Source organism: Oncorhynchus clarkii, chromosome 26 (assembly GCF_045791955.1).
Source record: "Oncorhynchus clarkii lewisi isolate Uvic-CL-2024 chromosome 26, UVic_Ocla_1.0, whole genome shotgun sequence".
Classification (NCBI taxonomy): Eukaryota; Metazoa; Chordata; class Actinopteri; order Salmoniformes; family Salmonidae; genus Oncorhynchus; species Oncorhynchus clarkii.
In genome coordinates, this window is record NC_092172.1 from 11,555,694 (window position 1) to 11,573,337 (window position 17,644).

At 44.1% G+C, this 17,644-nt stretch overlaps 2 protein-coding genes across 5 annotated transcripts in view; one reads left to right on the forward strand and one right to left on the reverse strand.

Moving 5' to 3' along the window:
* LOC139384948 (protein C-mannosyl-transferase DPY19L3-like) overlaps positions 1–13,228 on the forward strand; it is a 38,519-nt gene extending 25,291 nt beyond the window's left edge. For all 4 annotated transcript variants that reach the window (XM_071129892.1, XM_071129891.1, XM_071129893.1 and 1 more), the window contains 9 exons: positions 715–788; positions 1,358–1,516; positions 2,480–2,608; positions 2,996–3,107; positions 3,386–3,442; positions 3,734–3,816; positions 7,659–7,791; positions 8,989–9,147; positions 9,885–13,228. In XM_071129892.1, coding sequence (XP_070985993.1) covers positions 715–788; positions 1,358–1,516; positions 2,480–2,608; positions 2,996–3,107; positions 3,386–3,442; positions 3,734–3,816; positions 7,659–7,791; positions 8,989–9,147; positions 9,885–10,097 — 1,119 coding nt within the window. In that variant the 3' untranslated portion in view covers positions 10,098–13,228. The remainder of the gene's footprint in view (positions 1–714; positions 789–1,357; positions 1,517–2,479; positions 2,609–2,995; positions 3,108–3,385; positions 3,443–3,733; positions 3,817–7,658; positions 7,792–8,988; positions 9,148–9,884) is intronic.
* A 1,513-nt stretch (positions 13,229–14,741) lies between these two features.
* LOC139384910 (neural-cadherin-like) overlaps positions 14,742–17,644 on the reverse strand; it is a 205,487-nt gene continuing 202,584 nt past the window's right edge. Inside the window, exon 33 of the mRNA XM_071129812.1 lies at positions 14,742–17,483. Within this exon, the coding sequence (XP_070985913.1) occupies positions 16,965–17,483 (519 nt within the window). The 3' untranslated portion in view covers positions 14,742–16,964. The remainder of the gene's footprint in view (positions 17,484–17,644) is intronic.

The window sequence follows — 17,644 nt, forward strand, 5'->3', positions numbered from 1 at the left end:
ATTCACACAGTCTCTACTGAACAGTTGATGTTGAGATGTTTCTGTTACTTGAACTCACTGAAGCATTTATTTGGGCTGCAATTTCTGAGGCTGGTAACTTTAAGGAACTTATCCTCTGTAGCAGAGGTAACTCTGGGTCTTTTACCAAATTGGGCTATCTTCTGTATACCACCCCTACCTTGTCACAGCACAACTGATTGGCACAAATGCATTAAGAAGGAAGGAAATTGCACAAATGAACTTTTAACAAAGCACACCTGTTAATTGAAATGTATCCCAGGTGACTACCTCATGAAGCTGGCTGAGAGAATGCCGAGAGTGTGCAAAGCTGTAATCAAGGCAAAGACTGGCTACTTTGAAGAATCTCAAATCTATTTTGATTTAACACTTTTTTGGTCACTACATGATTCTATTGGTGTTATTTTACAGTTTTGGTGTCTTCACTATTATTCTACAATGTAGAAAATAGTACAAATAAAGAAAAACCCTTGATGAGAAGGTGTCCAAAATGTTGACAGGTTCTCTATATCCAGCTGTTTCAAAATACAGCATATAACTGAAATTTACATGGGAATAACTATGCGTCTGTAATGTACTTTATGTTAACTTGCCTCTAAGGAATGTTGTTTTTAAATGTCTGGCTGTTTCATGTTGACTCAGACATGCATAACCTGACCTTATCTCTTTCCCTTGTGCATCTTCATGTTTGTACAGCAAGCGTTGCAGCTCCGTTCTGATGAACACATCTTTAAATTCATAAAGTCCAAATTTGGCTTGGGCCCTACCAGGTAGTATACACTGAGTTCCTTCATCATGTTTTAATTATTCACTAACTGACACTTATTTAGTGTAGAATCCTGAGATGATAAAACCCCTTTCATTGATCGCATATTAAATGTAATTTATACACACAGAGGAAATGTGCTGTCGTATTTCAGATGAAGTATACAGCAAACTGAGGGAAACAACTATGTCAATACTTAAAGCCAGTGTTACAAGAGCTTGCCAACATCTCTCTCTCTTTCTCTGTCTTTTTCTCTCTCTCTTTCTCTCTTTCTATTTCAATTTCTCTCTCTCTGTGTCTTTGTCTCTCTGTGTATCTGTCTTTCTCTCTTTCTTTCTGTCTTTTTCTCTTTCTTTCTCTCTCTTTCTCTCTCTCTCTGTGTCTTTGTCTCTCTGTGTATCTGTCTGTCTCTCTTTCTTTCTGTCTTTTTCTGTCTTTTTCTCTTTCTTTCTCTCTCTTTCTCTCTCTTTCTCTCTGTGTCTTTGTCTCTCTCTCTCTCTCTCTCTCTCTCTCTCTCTCTGTCTTCATGTGTGTGTGTCTTTCTTTCTGTCTGTCAATCTGTGTCTCTCTCAGAGATTTCGATGCCAGTCTGTACCTTTGTGAGGAAGCCTTTGGGCTGCTTCCCTTGGACACGTTTGACCGCTTGGCTGGCACTCTGCTGGCATACCCTTACCTCGTCACCCTGATTGTGCTCCTGGTGATGCTGGCGCTGGTAACACTGGCCAACCTCTGGTAAGTTGGATATCCTCCCGTGGCTGTGGACTGCGAGTGACGTTCGGACACAGTCATGGCCCGTACATAACGGGTCTCTGGCTTCCAAGCGCCATCAGCCTTAGTCCCATGTGCATATTACAACGCTTATCCACATTTTTTGTTGTGTTGTCATTTATTTTCTTCTTTCTGTTTCCTTTAAATTCCTTCACCATCTGTCATGCTGAGGCCTGTCTTGTCTGGCTTCAAAACACTGAGATAGAGTAGAGTTCAGGAGGTTGCTTGTTGGTAGCCCACATATCTATGACATCATCATTATTATTTTGAATTAGTCATTCATTCATTCATTCATTCATTCTTAATAATTAGTGAAGAGGATCTCCTCCTTTTTGAATTTGTATGTGCTTTCTTTAGATGGTTTAGCAACTGACGGGGAGGTAGACGAGGAGGAGACACCGTAGGAGGGTTGAATACCACCCAGGGGTTGAACGCCAGTCTCTAGGGTCGTAGTACAGTATGTACATAGAGCCCACTTACTACTCAACCACAGTCTTTGCACATATAACAATGTTTTAGCAACTCGTATGCCACCGCTGTCAGTTAGTTCCGTAATTCTCCAGCTGTGTGGAGACCTAATAGAACGTATTGAGGTAGTGGGTGGCAGGCAGCATCACAACAATCCTCTGAGTCCTCTCCCTGAGGCCCTGTGAGTATCTGAGCATGTCACGTCTCACTGTGTGGTTCCGTCCCTGTTTGATGAGAGAGAGAGAGAATCCCGCTCCTATCCTTTTGTCCTGTTCTCATTCCAGTTATCAGAACCCAGTCTGGACCCCCAGGCACTCAACCCTCGCACAAGCTAATCATTACAGGCTCATTTCAGATACACCAGTTAACCTTTTGGAGGAGAGCGAAAGACAAACTGAATAATCTGCCTAATGTCTCCAGCCCTCGCCTTTATGTATTATGCATCAATGTTTTTCTCAGTGATTCTTCAGCGGTCGGGCGGCCGCCGAAAGGCCGATGCGAGGCGCGGCCGATCTGTATGCGGACAGATGTCGCCTACAATCTGTTACACACCGTCTTCTTCGGCCTCCTGGCGCTCGGCACCATGAGGTGAGCTCCGCTGCTTGTTCAAGATGATATCTCTCCCGACAGGTCTGGAATTATGCTGAATAACCAACATCTACTTTCTTTATCTCTCTCTCTCTCTCTCCTTATTCTTTCTGTTTAATCTGCCCATCTGTCCTCTGTCTGAGTGGCCCTCCCCAGGTCTTTCGTTTTTTTTCCTCTCTCTCTCCAAACCGCTCTTTCCTTATCTGTCAAATGTTTTGATTACACACCATTTCCAATTTGTGATGTTTATTTTGCTGCCCCCGTAATATGAGGAGAACGCTGCTGATAATATCCTGGCAATGCAAAGTCCATTTTGCAAAGTTAAGGAAAAAAAGTTTAAATAAGGTTGTTCTGATCTTTTTAAAGACACTGTTCTTCTCTCTCCAGAATGAAATATCTGTGGACTGGCCATATGTGTGCCTTTGCTGCCTATGGCGTGTGTGGCAAGGAGCTGTGGTCCCTCTGCCTTAACATGATTCACTGTAACACTAAAACAAAGGTAAAGACAACAGCCCCTAAGGTTTCTTTTACAGAAGCATGAGCACAGTACCTGTTAGCAGGTTCTGCATTCCACCGTGAGATGGTCCAGTCCTACACTGAGGCAGTAGGAACACGTTGGAATGGTAGCTCGCTTATACTGTGCTGGGCAGTTACAACCTCATCCAGTAGGTGGCAATGTGGTAACAACCAACTAACACCAACATGTCTGTACAGAGAAACTAAATATCACAACGGATTGTAATGTTCACCCTGGTAATTTTCTCTCTCGTTTTGCAGCTGAGGCTGATCAGGTACACGCTTCCACTTGTCATTCTGTGTTTTCTATATTACAAGGTGAGACATTTGCCTTGCTATTTCATCACAATTTGCAGTACAATATTTTCTCACCCACAGAGATTGCAGTAACTGTGAACTGAATTGGAGTTAAAAATGGAAGCAGCAACCGGCTGGTGACTAGTGTGTTAAGGACTTTGGCTCTCTCTATCAACTGTACAGAGACATTGGCAGTCACTGGGATGTGTGAATGGATGCGTTTGGTTTATATGGAAGTGATTATTGTGAGCTGATGTGTTTCTGTGGAGTTTGGTTATTTAGAGTTGTTTTCTTCATGCCGTTTCTCTGTAGTTCTGGCCCAAACTGATGACGGAAGTATCAGAACTGAGAGAATTCTACGACCCTGACACCGTTGAGCTGATGACCTGGATTAGGTATAAAATCCGATGTGTTTCTGCTTTAAATGTGCGCACATACGCAGACATACATGCACACGTGCGTAGATGTCAAAACAAACGCAAATCAGGTTAGCTTTTGTTCCACAGATCCAAGTTCCACCATCGTTGCCTGTGACTGCATTTGTTTATGTGAAATGTAGATTTGATGAGCTGTGGTGCATGAATAAGTAATGGAGGTCTGGAGAGGACCCAGCTGTTGGCAGTGGTTCAGCCCGTGGCCCAGGCCCCTGTGGAAGGGTTTTATCAAGCCAATCAGTCCTGATGTGATCGGAGATGGAGGGGAATTTGGCGTGGCTCCTTGGCTCTGAGAGAGACTGACTTGGGAGGACAGACCTTAAAAAGACTCTGTGAAATAACACAGGCTCTCTGCCTCCAGAGAAAATCCAATTTGCTCGGAGGATTAGCGTGTCGAGTTACCTTCACTGGTGCTAGCGCATTAAGCCTCTTGCCATGCGCTAATTACATTTAACATGAAAGAGTTAAGCAGTGATCGTGTTTCATGAGACTCGGGCATAGCAAAGCTGATCTTCTTTGTAGATTATCACAAATTCAGAGGGAATGTGAGCAAAAAAAAACAGGAAAAATATATTTCTGTCTCATTCACAGTATTTACATGAAGTACTTATTGGTTTGTAATGGTAATCTTGCTGGGGAATGTACTTGAACATACCATGCATCCATGGGTGCTTTTTAAAAATAGTTACATTGTAACAAATCGGAAGAGTTCAGGAGATTTAATCAAGAGACATTAAGGAGAGAAGAAGAAGCAACACAACATACAGCTCCTGAATACTGATGTACTCCTGCTGAAACATCAATACATTCGTGGGCATCACGGTTTGTCTAGCAGCTCTTCTGGCAGCCTGGACTTTCTTGATGAAACTGGTTTGCTGACGGTTTCTTTTTTAAAGCCGAGTCTGTAGTTGTGAGTCCCTCCAGCTGCCTCATGCTGCATGCACATTCAGAAGTCCGTGGTAGCTCGCCATTGTGTGTGAATATGCTTGATAATTTCTCTCTCTTGACTTTGCTGGTTCCACGCTTGATGGTGCCCTTTTTAAGTTGTGCTGGTGCCTTGTCATTACTGTCTTGGACAGCGTTGTGAGGCACCGTCATCACAGACACCCTTATCATTTAGAGCATTGGCTGCCATGCAATTAATTTCCCCCCTTTTGTTCGGTGGTTAATATTGTCAGGCCATCCTTTGATTCTGGAAAGCTGAGTTATTTCAGAATGTTGCCTTGTTTTTGAGTAATGAAGACAAATGACGCTTTTGTTTTCCCAGGGAAACTTCTGTAGCTGTAAGAGCGGCTGTGATTTCGGTTCACTACTGGAACAAAGAGGACGTTTTCACGCTGTAAACTGTGGATTTCTTCGTGTCTTTTCACACTCTCGTATCCTCTACTTTCATCTCTTTGCTAATTGTCGTTCTGTCAGCTTGACTTTTCTCTTCCTTATAATTTGTCCAAATTAGAAGTTTTCCCCTTATTATACATCGTCTCCAGAGGATGTCAGTAGCAGTAAGTAAAACTCTGTCTATCCTCGTATGAACCACAGTTATTCCCCTCCTCAGGATATTATCGATAGAAAGCTTGTATCTTCGCCCACTGTGAAATTGCTTATAATGAAATTTTGCCAACCCTCCCTCTCTCAACCGATCAGTCAGTCAATCAATCATCATCACCCTCCTCTCAGTCTCTGAACTCTGTGGCGGTTGAATTGGCCATTATAGTGGCTGGTTGGTGTAACAGCCGATATCTGTGGTGATCCGTCTCTTCTAGCTGGGAGCAGAGCAGATCGACCAGTCAGATAGGATGAGCGGAGCTGTAGGATCTTAGGATGGACGTGACAGGCCCATCTCTGTTTCTATCTCCATCTCTGCCGTACCTGAGCTCCCTACAAATCCCAGCCGTTAGCATCTCGGAGCTGTTAGCATCCCCCTCCCTCCCGTACCTGCCTCTCTTGGACTCGTGCTGTGTAGACATTACTAGGCTATCCTCCTCCAGTCTCTGATTGGTAGACACTGAAACTTTCCACCATTCTGTTCTCTCTCTGCCCGGCAGCACTGCCACTTTAAAGTGTGCATCAACAGGTGTACAATGCTGTTAATTTACTGCTTGACATAGTCCCACCTCTGCATGTAGCAGAAGTAACGCACAGGCACATTCATGCATACCAATTTCACGCTTAGTCACCATCCGTGTCCTCCACCACCCACTATTAACCACATTAATACGTTTTTGTAATGTCACCGGGGCGGCAGGCATTTTGCTACCAGAATATACATCTGAAATGAAATAGAAATCAGCTGAGGTCTGAGGAATCCCACTTGAATATGCAGTAATTAAACGCACACTCCCCCGGAGAGGAGGAAGTGACCCGGAAGAGCATGTCAGAGGTCAGCCCCATCACCTCATCACACGCAGCCCAGGGTGGCTGGCGATTAGCCCCGCAAGCTGCTGATGTTCCTAGTGGGGGTTGGGGGGGGTGGGTCTCAGTCTATCCCCCTTTTTTCTGTAATGTGGATTTGAACGGCAAATCAACATGAGGAATGGAGGAAATAATAGCTGCTGTGGAAAAGGCTCTGCTATGATCTCTTACCGAGTTAGAGAGTGATTTGATTTCCTTTTCTAATATAGATAATACAATGGCTCCTCCACCAGGGAATGAAACTGAAATAATTTAATTCAGGGAATTAAACTGAAATAATTCAATTCTACCTGTGTGTGTTTGAGCAAACACTTTCTTGTGCTCTTTTGTGCCGTTCTCGACTGCCTACTTTGATTTGTGAAATACCTGAACAACAGCTCAACAGGTGGTTCTCAACCAACTATGCACACACTGTGCTGCTTGTTTCTGTTTGAAATGACCTGATTCCTCAGTTGTTACCAACAATTACCACCGATATAATTGTTACTGGAAATTGGTGCTGTGAGTGGAAACGTGCGCTCTCTCTCCACACGAGTGTATCCATGCAATCAGACTTGCCGGGTTGAGGGAGAGCGTACATAGCCCAGATTGTTCTGTTCTCTGTGTTGTGGCTCGTGTTAGATTATTTCTTTTTTTAAATGCCCCCAAGTTGTGTAGCTTGGTCAGAGGGGCTCTCAGGTATGTGCAGTCACTGTGTCGATGAGCGGAGATCAGTGTTATGAGAAGGCCAAGGTTGGGCTGTGGTAACAACAAGGCTCTACTTAGTCAGGCTCTCTAGGCTGTACTAATGTAAAACATTCCACACTGGGCTTCGTCCTTCCTGTGAGTCCTCACTCACCACCTCTCTAGAAACGCCTGGAGAGAGATTCCTTTGCGAAAGAAAGATAAACATGCTTTATTTGTCCGAGTTCAATGTTCTGTTCCGAGCAGCCTTAGAAGGCTGTCCTTTCACTAGCCTTAGAATCTCTCCTTGAAGTTGTTCCTCCGCAAAACTTTCAGCTGGCGTTTACAGTATTTGTTCTTTTAATAAAAAATCACCCAAAAAGTGTCATTGTAGCTGTGAAGAAGAAAAGCATTTTACGTCTGCAAAGGTTATTGTAAAATAACTTGATGGCATTGAGTAAAGAATGCCTGCAGTGTGCAAGTACAGACATCAGTATTGTACTAGCCTGCTACTGAGTCACGATTAACCAACCGCAATTCCCATTTTGTTTAATGCAGCGGCTCTACAGCATGTTAACATCCTCTACCCAGGTTTGAGAAGCGGCTGTAGCAAGCCGATGGGGGGGTGGGGGGGGGATCTTCTGTGGTGGATAATGCTCGCACGCGTCATGGCCCGCCGTGTAGCATACAGCAGGGTAAACGCCGATATCTTCTTCCTCGTCTTCCAGCTCGAAGACCCCCAAGAAGGCGGTGTTTGCTGGCAGCATGCAGCTGCTGGCTGGGATCAAACTGTGCACAGGGAGAGTCCTGACTAACCACCCACACTATGAAGACCGAGCTCTGAGAGAGAGGACCAAACAGGTAAAACAAAACCCCTTTTTTTAATCCTTTTCCTACTTCTATACTTAAAAAAAAAGTGTATGTCTACACAAGACCTGACCTGAGAGGAGAGTAACATAAAGAAAACAGCACACCTGTAAATATGTGATGACCAGGGTTTTGTGGGTCAATTCCATTTAAAATGTCAGTCCAACCAGGGAATTAAACTGTCCACGTGGAAAAGAAGAGGGCCGTGTTCAAGTCGTCTCCACACTTGTAATGGAACTCAGAAGGCATGACCCTCACTCGGGTGATGATGCTATCAAGGAGAGGACACCACTTCCGTATACCTGTGCTGTGATATTAGCATGGAGGGGACGTCGACCGCGGCCGGGGGAATGGAGTCCCATAAGCCTCAGCATGAGAGCATGCTATCAGTCACTTATATTTCCTGTCTGGCTTTCCCCTCAGTTTAACAGGAGCGTGCGACTTTATCAGCCAGACAACGCCATGTTTTCATCTCACCCAGGGATGGCAAGTAGCATTTGTCAGATGCATAGATGAATTGTGGTGGTGTGAACCGTCGCTAAAGCTCGTTAGACAGTGCAGCGCGTGGGGCTAGGTGAGGGGGAGGCAGGCAGACAGGAGAGGAGATGGTGCACGGCTGCTGGATGGCTGGGTACAGAGCGTTCTGCCACTCTGTGGGTGGTGCTCTACGGCGTGTGATGCTGTGCCGTGCGGCGGTGCCTCACGAAGCTCTGCAGGCAGAGCTCTGACTAATGAAGCTCTGCAGCTGTGGGAGGGAGAGGGGAGGGGAGGGCTCGCTCCTCAGGTTCGGGGGCTCTGGCTCTGCCTGGGGGACGTGAGCGGAATGCTCCCTCCACAACACCCTGCTGTGCGTCTGTCTGCCACTCAGCGCCACAGAGGGGTCAGCCCCCAGCACCAGCACAGCCCACTGTTAACACTCATCACAAGGTCTCTCATAACCAACTCTCTATCAATAAGTCATGCCTGCCTATGTGTGTGTCTGTGTCTATCTGAGCCCTGTGTTGTGCTGTGTTGTCCTCCATGTTTACAGGTGTGTGTGTGTGTGTGTGTGTGTGTCTGTGTGTGTGTGTGTGTGTGTGTGTGTGTGTGTGTGTGTGTGTGTGTGTGTGTGTGTGTGTGTGTGTGTGTGTGTGTGTGTGTGTGTGTGTGTATTATCCCCTGGGTGTGTTTCTCTCCTCCTGGTCGTTTCAGGTGTATCAGATCTACGCCCAGCAATCCCCAGAGGAGGTCCACGGGATCCTGCGTGCGGCGGGGGCTGATTTCGTGGTGATGGAGGACAGCATCTGCTACGAGAGGAGGCATGGCCGGGGCTGCAGGCTCCGAGACCTGCTGGATCTGGCCAACGGACATGTAGGTGTCGTTTCTGGCAGGGGTTGGGATTCTGCGACGTGATGCCAGCTCTTTCACGAATGTATGAGTGTTTTGACGTGCGTTTGTTTGAACAGGAGGCAGATTGTTTGGTTAAAATATCTTTTTTTGAGAGCTGATAGGAGGAATATTGATTGGATTGCTTCAGTGTGAGAGAAAGGGAGTGAGGGATAGATTCTGTGGGTGTTTGTGAGATTGGGATGGGTAGGGCTGTTTTGGGGCGTGTGTGTGTTTGCATGTGCTCTCTCTAAATCACATGTTGTCCGTCAGCCTCTGTCAATCGTAGACACATCAAAGTATGATTGCTTTGAAAGGGCTCAATTACAGGCAGCATCGGGTCTGGAGATTCATCCTCCTCTGATCTGCGTCTCACCGTTGGTTGAAAGATGTATTTTCTCTCCTCCCGCTTTTGATGCCAGGAATAAATGAGTCACTGGTTATTTGGGTTTCTGGAGGCATGTTTGCCTTGTATACCGTCTCATCCTTCCCGAGTGGTGAATGTGGCGTTAGTAATGTTTCACTGCATGTGAACCCCACATCCACATCGCGTAGTGATTGGCGCAACTCAGAAATCTTTATTGAGAGAATCACAAAAACATATTATTTTTGTTGTTGTTGTCAATTATTGAATTCCCTGGATCCTTGTGGTACAAATCTAACTCAAGGGTACTATTTGAATGCATCTAATGTTGAATGCATCTAATGTGTTTTTGGATTAGATCATGGATGGCCCTGGGGACAACGACCCAGACTTGGTCCACGCCACCCACCCTCGCTTCTGTGAGTCCATCAAGACAGACGGCCCTGCCTACACCGCCCTCTTCACCCGCGTTTTCCAAAACAAGACCTTCCACGTCTACAAGCTGAAGAGGGGCAAGAAGAGAGCCAAGGCCGACAGAGAGCCGGTGGCCATGGAGGATAAAACCCAGTAATAAGACCCTGGGGACCCCATAAACAACCCCCGCCCACCCATATCCAGCAGCTCCCCAGTCTCAGCCTCCTGCTCCCTTCCATGTTGATAACCTGATGACTGCTCTGTGCTCCCTGCTCTCTGGTCTACTCGACTTCATCTGGAACCATGGCTACACTCTCCCTCCCTCCTTCCATCCCTCCCTGCTCCACGGCAGCCAGAGGCAGGTAATCACGGCCGGCTGACACGGCGCTGATTTGAGCAGCGTCTGATTGCGGCGGGCGAGCAGATGAGCACATGCATATCAAACCAGGGCTTTGTGTCAGGAAGCTCATGTTTAAACAGGAGAGGAGAGATGACGGCACATCACAACAACATTCACGGCTCTCTCTCGCTTTCACCCAGACTAAAGGCAGAGCAGAGAAGAAAGAGGAGAGGGACCTTTGAGAGGGAGCTGATTGAAAGCTAGAGCAGTGGGGGTAATTATTGCGAGGACCAGTCTGGTCTCTTTGGTGGCTAGGGCTGCAGCCTGACTGCACAGCTGCACCCTGTGCCATTTCCTTGTTTTTAAACCGTGCCATGTCTCGTCTCCACTTGTTAATGAGGACTCCTCTTTTGATACTCTCTCACAGAAACACAAAAGTTCTGCATAAGTTGTCAGTTGTGGTGTATCAAGGGGAAGTGGCATTCTCATTGTAATGCATAACAGTCCTATCACTGTGAAGAGGATTTGCTTGTTCATTCCGTTGCATTGAAATTGGATGTTTAATTTAGGAGTTGGCCAATAATACATTTTACGAGGGAGAAGTAATTTCATTATGTTTGCCTAATAAGTGCATACTAATGTAATGTTTTTGAGCATTGACATTCTTCATTTTCATATTTATTAATAATTCAGTTTAAGATGCATTGGTCATTTAAACCGACAGTATTTTTTTTAAATGAGCAAATGCTAGAGCAAATCATGTATTAACTGTGTGTATTCGCTCCCAACTCAACACCGCAGAATCATACAGTATTATGTAGAAGGACTGCATTGTGGGTAAACCATGACCACTGGTCTATGTAGGACTGGCTAACATACAGTGGGTATCAGAGGTATTCAACGCCTTGGATTTTGTTTCACGTTGGTGGGCTACAAAGTGGGATTGAAATAATAGATTTAATTGTCATTTTCTCGTCATGGATTTCCACAAAATACACAACGTCAAAGTGAGAAGAATTTAAATAATAAAATGTATACAGATGAATAAACATTAAATGACTCAAATAAAGTTGTTGAATATAAGTATTCACCCCCTTTGTTTAGGCATGCCTAAATTAGTTTGGGAGTAACATTTGGCTTAACAAATCAAACTGCGTGTGCATGTTGCACGTGGCTAGTCAAACACCAGGCTTTTCATTGAGACGATGCTGAAACAATCCATGGGAAAGTCGGTGCCGTATTTTCATTTGTGCCAAAATCAAAATGAAAGAAAAGGTATCTAGCAAATTCACCGGGCTTTCGTGTGAAATAGACTTTTTGAAGCAGTGTTTTTGTGTTACTTTGGTGTGGTTATCAACACAAGTAACTTTTCCCCCACTCCTATTGATCAAATAATTGTATTAAGTCAAACAAATGTTTTATTGTGCGTGAAGTTTCAAATGCATTACTACATGTGTAGTAAAAATTCCTGACCATTAATCCTAGTAAGAATTCCCTGTCTTTGGTCAGTTAGGATTACCACTTTGTTTTAAGAATGTCAAATGTCAGAATAATAGTAGAGAGAATGATTTATTTCAGTTTTTATTTCTTTCATCACATTCCCAGTGGGTCAGAAGTTTACATACACTCAATTAGTATTTGGTAGCATTGCCTTTAAATTGTTAAACTTGGGTCAAACATTTCGGGTAGCCTGTCCCATTCCTCCTGACAGAGCTGGTGTAACTGAGTCAGGTTTGTAGGCCTCCTTGCTCGCACACACTTTTTCAGTTCTAACCACAAATTTTCTATAGGATTGAGGTCAGGGCTTTGTGATGGCCACTCCAATACCTTGACTTTGTTGCCCTTAAGCCATTTTGCCACAACCTTGGAACTATGCTTGGGGTCATTGTCCATTTGGAATACCCATTTGCGACCAAGTTTTAACTTCCTGACTGATAGCTTGAGATGTTGCTTCAATATATCCACGTAATTTTCCTCCCTCATGATGCCATCTATTTTGTGAAGTGCACCAGTCCCTCCTGTAGCAAAGCACCCCCACAACATGATGCTGCCACCCCCGTGATTCACGGTTGGGATGGTGTTCTTCGGCTTGCAAGTCTCCCCTTTTCCCTCCAAACATAAATATGGTCATTATGGCCAAACAGTTATATTTTTGTTTCATCAGACCAGAGGACATTTCTCCAGAAAGTACAATCTTTGTCCCCATGTGCAGTTGCAAACCATAGTCTGGCTTTTTTTATGGCAGTTTTGGAGCAGTGGCTTCTTCCTTGCTGAGCAGCCTTTCAGGTTATGTCGATATAGGACTCGTTTTACTGTGGATATAGATACTTTTGTACCTGTTTCCTCCAGCATCTTCACAAGGTCCTTTGCTGTTGTTCTGTGATTGATTTGCACTTTTCACACCAAAGTACATTAATCTCTAGGAGACAGAACACGTCTCCTTCCTGAGTGGTATGACGGCTGCGTGGTCCCATGGTGTTTATACGTACTATTGTTTGTACAGATGAACGTGGTACCTTCAGACGTTTGGAAATTGCTCCCAAGGATGAACCAGACTCGTGGAGGTCTACAAGTTTTTTTTCTGAGGTCTTGGCTGATTTATTTAGATTTTCCTATGATGTCACGCGAAGAGGCACTGAGTTTGAAGGTAGGCCTTGAAATACATCCACAGGTACATCTCCAAATTTTGTCAATTAGCCTATCAGAAGTTTCTAAAGTCATGACATCATTTTCTGGAATTTTCCATGCTCTGTAATTATAAGTGAAATAACCAGTCTGTGAACAACTGTTGAAGAAATGACTTGTGTCATGCACAAAGTAATGTTCTAACAGACTTGCCAAAACTATAGTTGTTAACAAGAAATTTGTGGAGTGGTTGAAAAATGAGTTTTAATGACTCCAACCTAACTGTATGTAAACTTCAACTGTGTGTGTGTGTGTGTGTGTGTATGTATGTATGTATATATATATATATATATATATATATATATATATATATAATTTTTTTTTTTTTTTTTTTTTGACATTAGAGTATTGTGTAGATAATACATTTGAATCCCACTTTGTAACACAATAAAATGTGAAGAAATCCAAGCGGGGTGAATACTTATATGTAGTCTAAATCCTGATGTAAACTAATTCAGACGTAACAGGGAAATGTCAAATGATTCAATACTGTAAATAGTTCATGTGTTATTTTATTGCATATTGGCAATGTGGATTACATCATGGTATTATTTAAATATTTTACAACTTTAGAGTATGAAAGTGCCTTCAAAGTTGTCTATTTCATCTCTGTGTTGATGTAAAAATGTGTCTGTTATTGAACCTAACAGTTGCTTGTAAAAGGAAATAAAAAATGTTTACACTTCATTTTCATAGTTGTATTTTGTATTTTGCCAAATCTTACAGGGGGTTTAAATATCAAATAGGCATCATTTTGGGGATTGAATGCAGGCTGATTACATGAATGTTTCCAATATTCTGTCGACCGCATCAGATTTTGTACCATCTGGATGTCATGATGACAATTTTCCAGTCTTCATTACTTAACACTGTGTTTAATCTAGAAGACACACACTCTGCTATTCTGCTGTTTGTGATATTTCCTTTCCTATTGTTCTGCGTCTGTCTGTTCACCCAGTAAATGGGTTGGTCCTGTTTGACGTGCCAGTGGAGAAATTGCACTAGTTGGGGTAGCATATTATGTTTTATGACGTTTCATCTTCCTTGTGAATGCAGTTTACCATTGATCAGTGTTCCATTTTCTCATCGAAAGTGACTTTTGTTTTCTGTGTTGCTTTGTATGAGGAAAAAAAAAAATGTTTTCACATGTGAGATTCTGCTGTCATCATTCGTTTGATGTTCACACCCCAAAAAATCATTGCAAGACAATCTCCATCATTGCATTTATTCGAAGTCCAAAAACAATATATCTTGCTTGAGGCTTTCACTTTCTTTCCTAGTCCTGTATTCCATAAACCTCATCATCAACTAGATTCAGCTGCGGGATGTTTTTTTTCTTGAGTGGAGGCAGGAACGTAATGACAAATCATTTGTATATTGCAAATTGACCGCAAGAAGCCCAAACAGATATATTTCAAACCTTGTATACATTTGTATACGATCAGAGACTCTATTATGCGTGGGGATACTTGGGAATAGATTTCCAAAATTAAATTAATTTGGAGCTGATTTCCTGGTGTTCTTATAGTTTTTTTTTTAATGTAAAACAATGACATTTTTGCTCAGAAAACTTGGAGCACAAAAATAAAACCACACGCGGGCCAAATTCAGCCTGCGGGCCACCATTTGGGGAACCCTGCTATAAACTCACATCATGCTTCATACAAACAATCAGGAAAATCACTGATTTCAAATAAATTAATCTTTATTGAGAAAAAAGATTGATGCAAATACAAAACACCAAGATATCTATATTCAAAGCCGGTCATGATAATGATTAAAAAAAAGATAAGTTCACTTTTTCTTAAAGAAGCAGTACGTGATCCATAGTTCTTCCATTGACACATTAAAAAAGCAATGACTTTATCTTCCTATATACAAATGAGGTAAAAACATAAAATTCCACAATATGTTTGTATCCATTAGACAATGTTGAAGCCATTTATGATACAAATTAAAGTCGAATCTTTTCTCTGCAACCCAGAGAGAAATCCTGTGAATCCCAAACACAATCTTCACATTTTAATCATTATTTTTGACTAGCTCCTCTATAAGCCAGGTTCCTGGCCAACCGTGCTCGGAGGATGAATCAAAACTCCATCCCTTGAGGAGCTTTTGATGCTTATGAAAAAGCATTGCATTGCGGCGACGTTCCGTTCCCTCACCTCCCCATCCTATTTTAAACTCACGTTCTTGCTGCCTTCAGAAAATTGGCACGTTTGAAATCCGTAATCAGAATGTCGACTTCTCAATCGACTTTTAAAACTCCCATGATCCTTTGGTTTACAGCATGACAGCTCCGCCATCAACTCCCATTAGGATTAGTGCGCTGATGTGTTTTTAACACACTCCTACCCTTCACTGTTGTACCGTCACGCTCAACATGCAGCGTTTCTGCACTGATTTTTTTTTTTTTTTTAAGTAAATCAAAATAATTAGAAGGGTGTGCTGATGCTACCTTGAAATACATGAAATACAATGTTGGTGTTTAGTCTATCGCAGAGGAAGGTAACATTACTTATTTATCCCATTTGCTGTGCAACAAACCATTTCCAAAACCCTTTCCTCTCCCCTTCTCTACTCCCCATGGAGTTTCACACAAGCACATTTAACTCCGAGTCCCAGAGGTGCTTTGAATCAGCACAAACCTTCCCTCCTTTCCACTCTTCCTCCCTTCTGCATTCTACGGCTAATTTCACCTCCACTCTCCACTCCTCTCTCAAAGCAGAGGCGAACAACACAAATGCAGTGAACGCTGGCTTCTGAAGGGTCTTTAGTTTGGGCAGATTGGTCCTGGTTTATATGATAGGGGGGAACTGTTTGTGGGGGCATCATCCTCCAGCTTTGGGGAAGATAAATAGCTGAAGCCCACTGGGTGAGATCCTTAGTGTGAATACCCATGTAGCTGGATCATTTCCCTTTGATCGTTCAATCTGCTGGGCTCATACTGTTTACTGTGAACGCCCCCACCACCCCTTTAACACAACTGGTAAACACTCCCTTCCAGACATATATCAGTGAACACAGTCAACTATAGCTGCCTCCACTATCACAACGCCATGGCAACAGCAGCGATGGTCAGAGGGTGTCCACTGTCAATTCTATAGGAGGCTTCGGCGCGACCCTCTCTGCACTTTTTTCACCTTGGACCGCCATTCACGATGAATTGGTCATTTGTATTCATAGCATGGTCCTCTGCTTCAATGGTGGCGTTCAGAATGTTTGGTATTCCTGAGAAAGAAGGTTAAAGCTGAGAAACAGAAAAGGCCCTCAGCTCCTCTGTCCTTTCTTTTCTTCTCTCCGGCTTGATTTCTGAGCTCTCTTCCTCCGGTGAATATAAATGAATGGAGGGGAGAGTGAAGTGAATAGAAAACCAAATCAAGGAAGGAGAAGTTTAGGATATAACATACGAGCACAACTGTTAACTGTGACTGCACACCCAGCAAAGAGATTTTGGAAAGAGAGCCCACTGGAAGGCCACGGAAAAAAATATTCCTGTATCAAATGTCTAAGCAGTTTTTTCAAAACACTGATGTATCACAGACATAGAGAACAGAATATGGTATATCAAGGGCCAAGAGGTGCGAGGCAATCCTCGCAATTCATTTCACTGACAAATATAATAACATTTTCACCCAAATTATTGTCAACTGCAATTCACTGCAATAGGTCTTTGTGCCATGTAAGTGCCATAATTAATCTGTCCATGTCATTGATTGGCAGCTCCCATTATCCAGTGAACAGTGAGTCTCAGCTATAGGCCTGGTTAGGTTAACATCAGTCCCAGCCTCAGCCTCGCTCTAGGTCCGTTTAGAGAAAAAACCCTGTGGAGAATAAGTCACTCCCAGTGGAGAGAGGCCAAGCTCTCCATCAGTCTCTCTCTCCTTCCTGAACTTCTCTCTCTCCTCCTATGCTTCCAATTAGTTTACTGTAGCTCTGTAGTTTCTTGCTGTTTGGTGGTCTCTGCAGCACGGTAGCTTGGTCTGTCTCCCTCAGCGTTCAGAGGTCGCTGGCCTCGGTCTTCTCGTAGAGGGCTTTGAGTTTCTCGAAACGTGGGCCCCAATCCTTCAGGGAGTCTTGGCCCCTAGCCGTGTCCTCCTCCAGCCCGGCTGAGCTGAAGGAGCTGAGGGACCCAGCCAGCGAGCCTCCCCCCTCCGTGGAGAACACCTGCAGGGAGTCGAAGGGGGCCGACTCTGGGGCCTGGTCAGCGTCCCGGATGATCTCACACAGGTAACGTGCCAGGTCCTGGCTGGAGAAGGACAGGCTCTTTCTGGCTAGCAGGAGGGGCCTGCTCTGGCCCTGGGCGGGGGTCCTGGTGGGGGGCACATCCCTCCGCAGGGTGGTGGTGAAGGAGGAAGGGGCGGTGCTGGCGCCCAACCTGCTAAGAGTGTCCTGGGGCTGTTGGTGCTGGGTGTGGGGGTGGTGATGTTGGTGGATGGCCCTGGAGCGGCTGTACTGGACAGACTGGGCCGGACTGGGCTGGAGAGACTTCTGTAGCTCGGCCATATCATATGCATTCTACACGCATACACACACGCACACACACACACAGAGGGAGATAGGATGGAACGTCAAAATAGAGAATGGAAAGGAGGAACAAATGGACAGATGGAGCAATAGAGAGTATTTCGTATTTTATTAACATCCCCATTAGCTGTTGCCAAGGCAGCAGCTTCTCT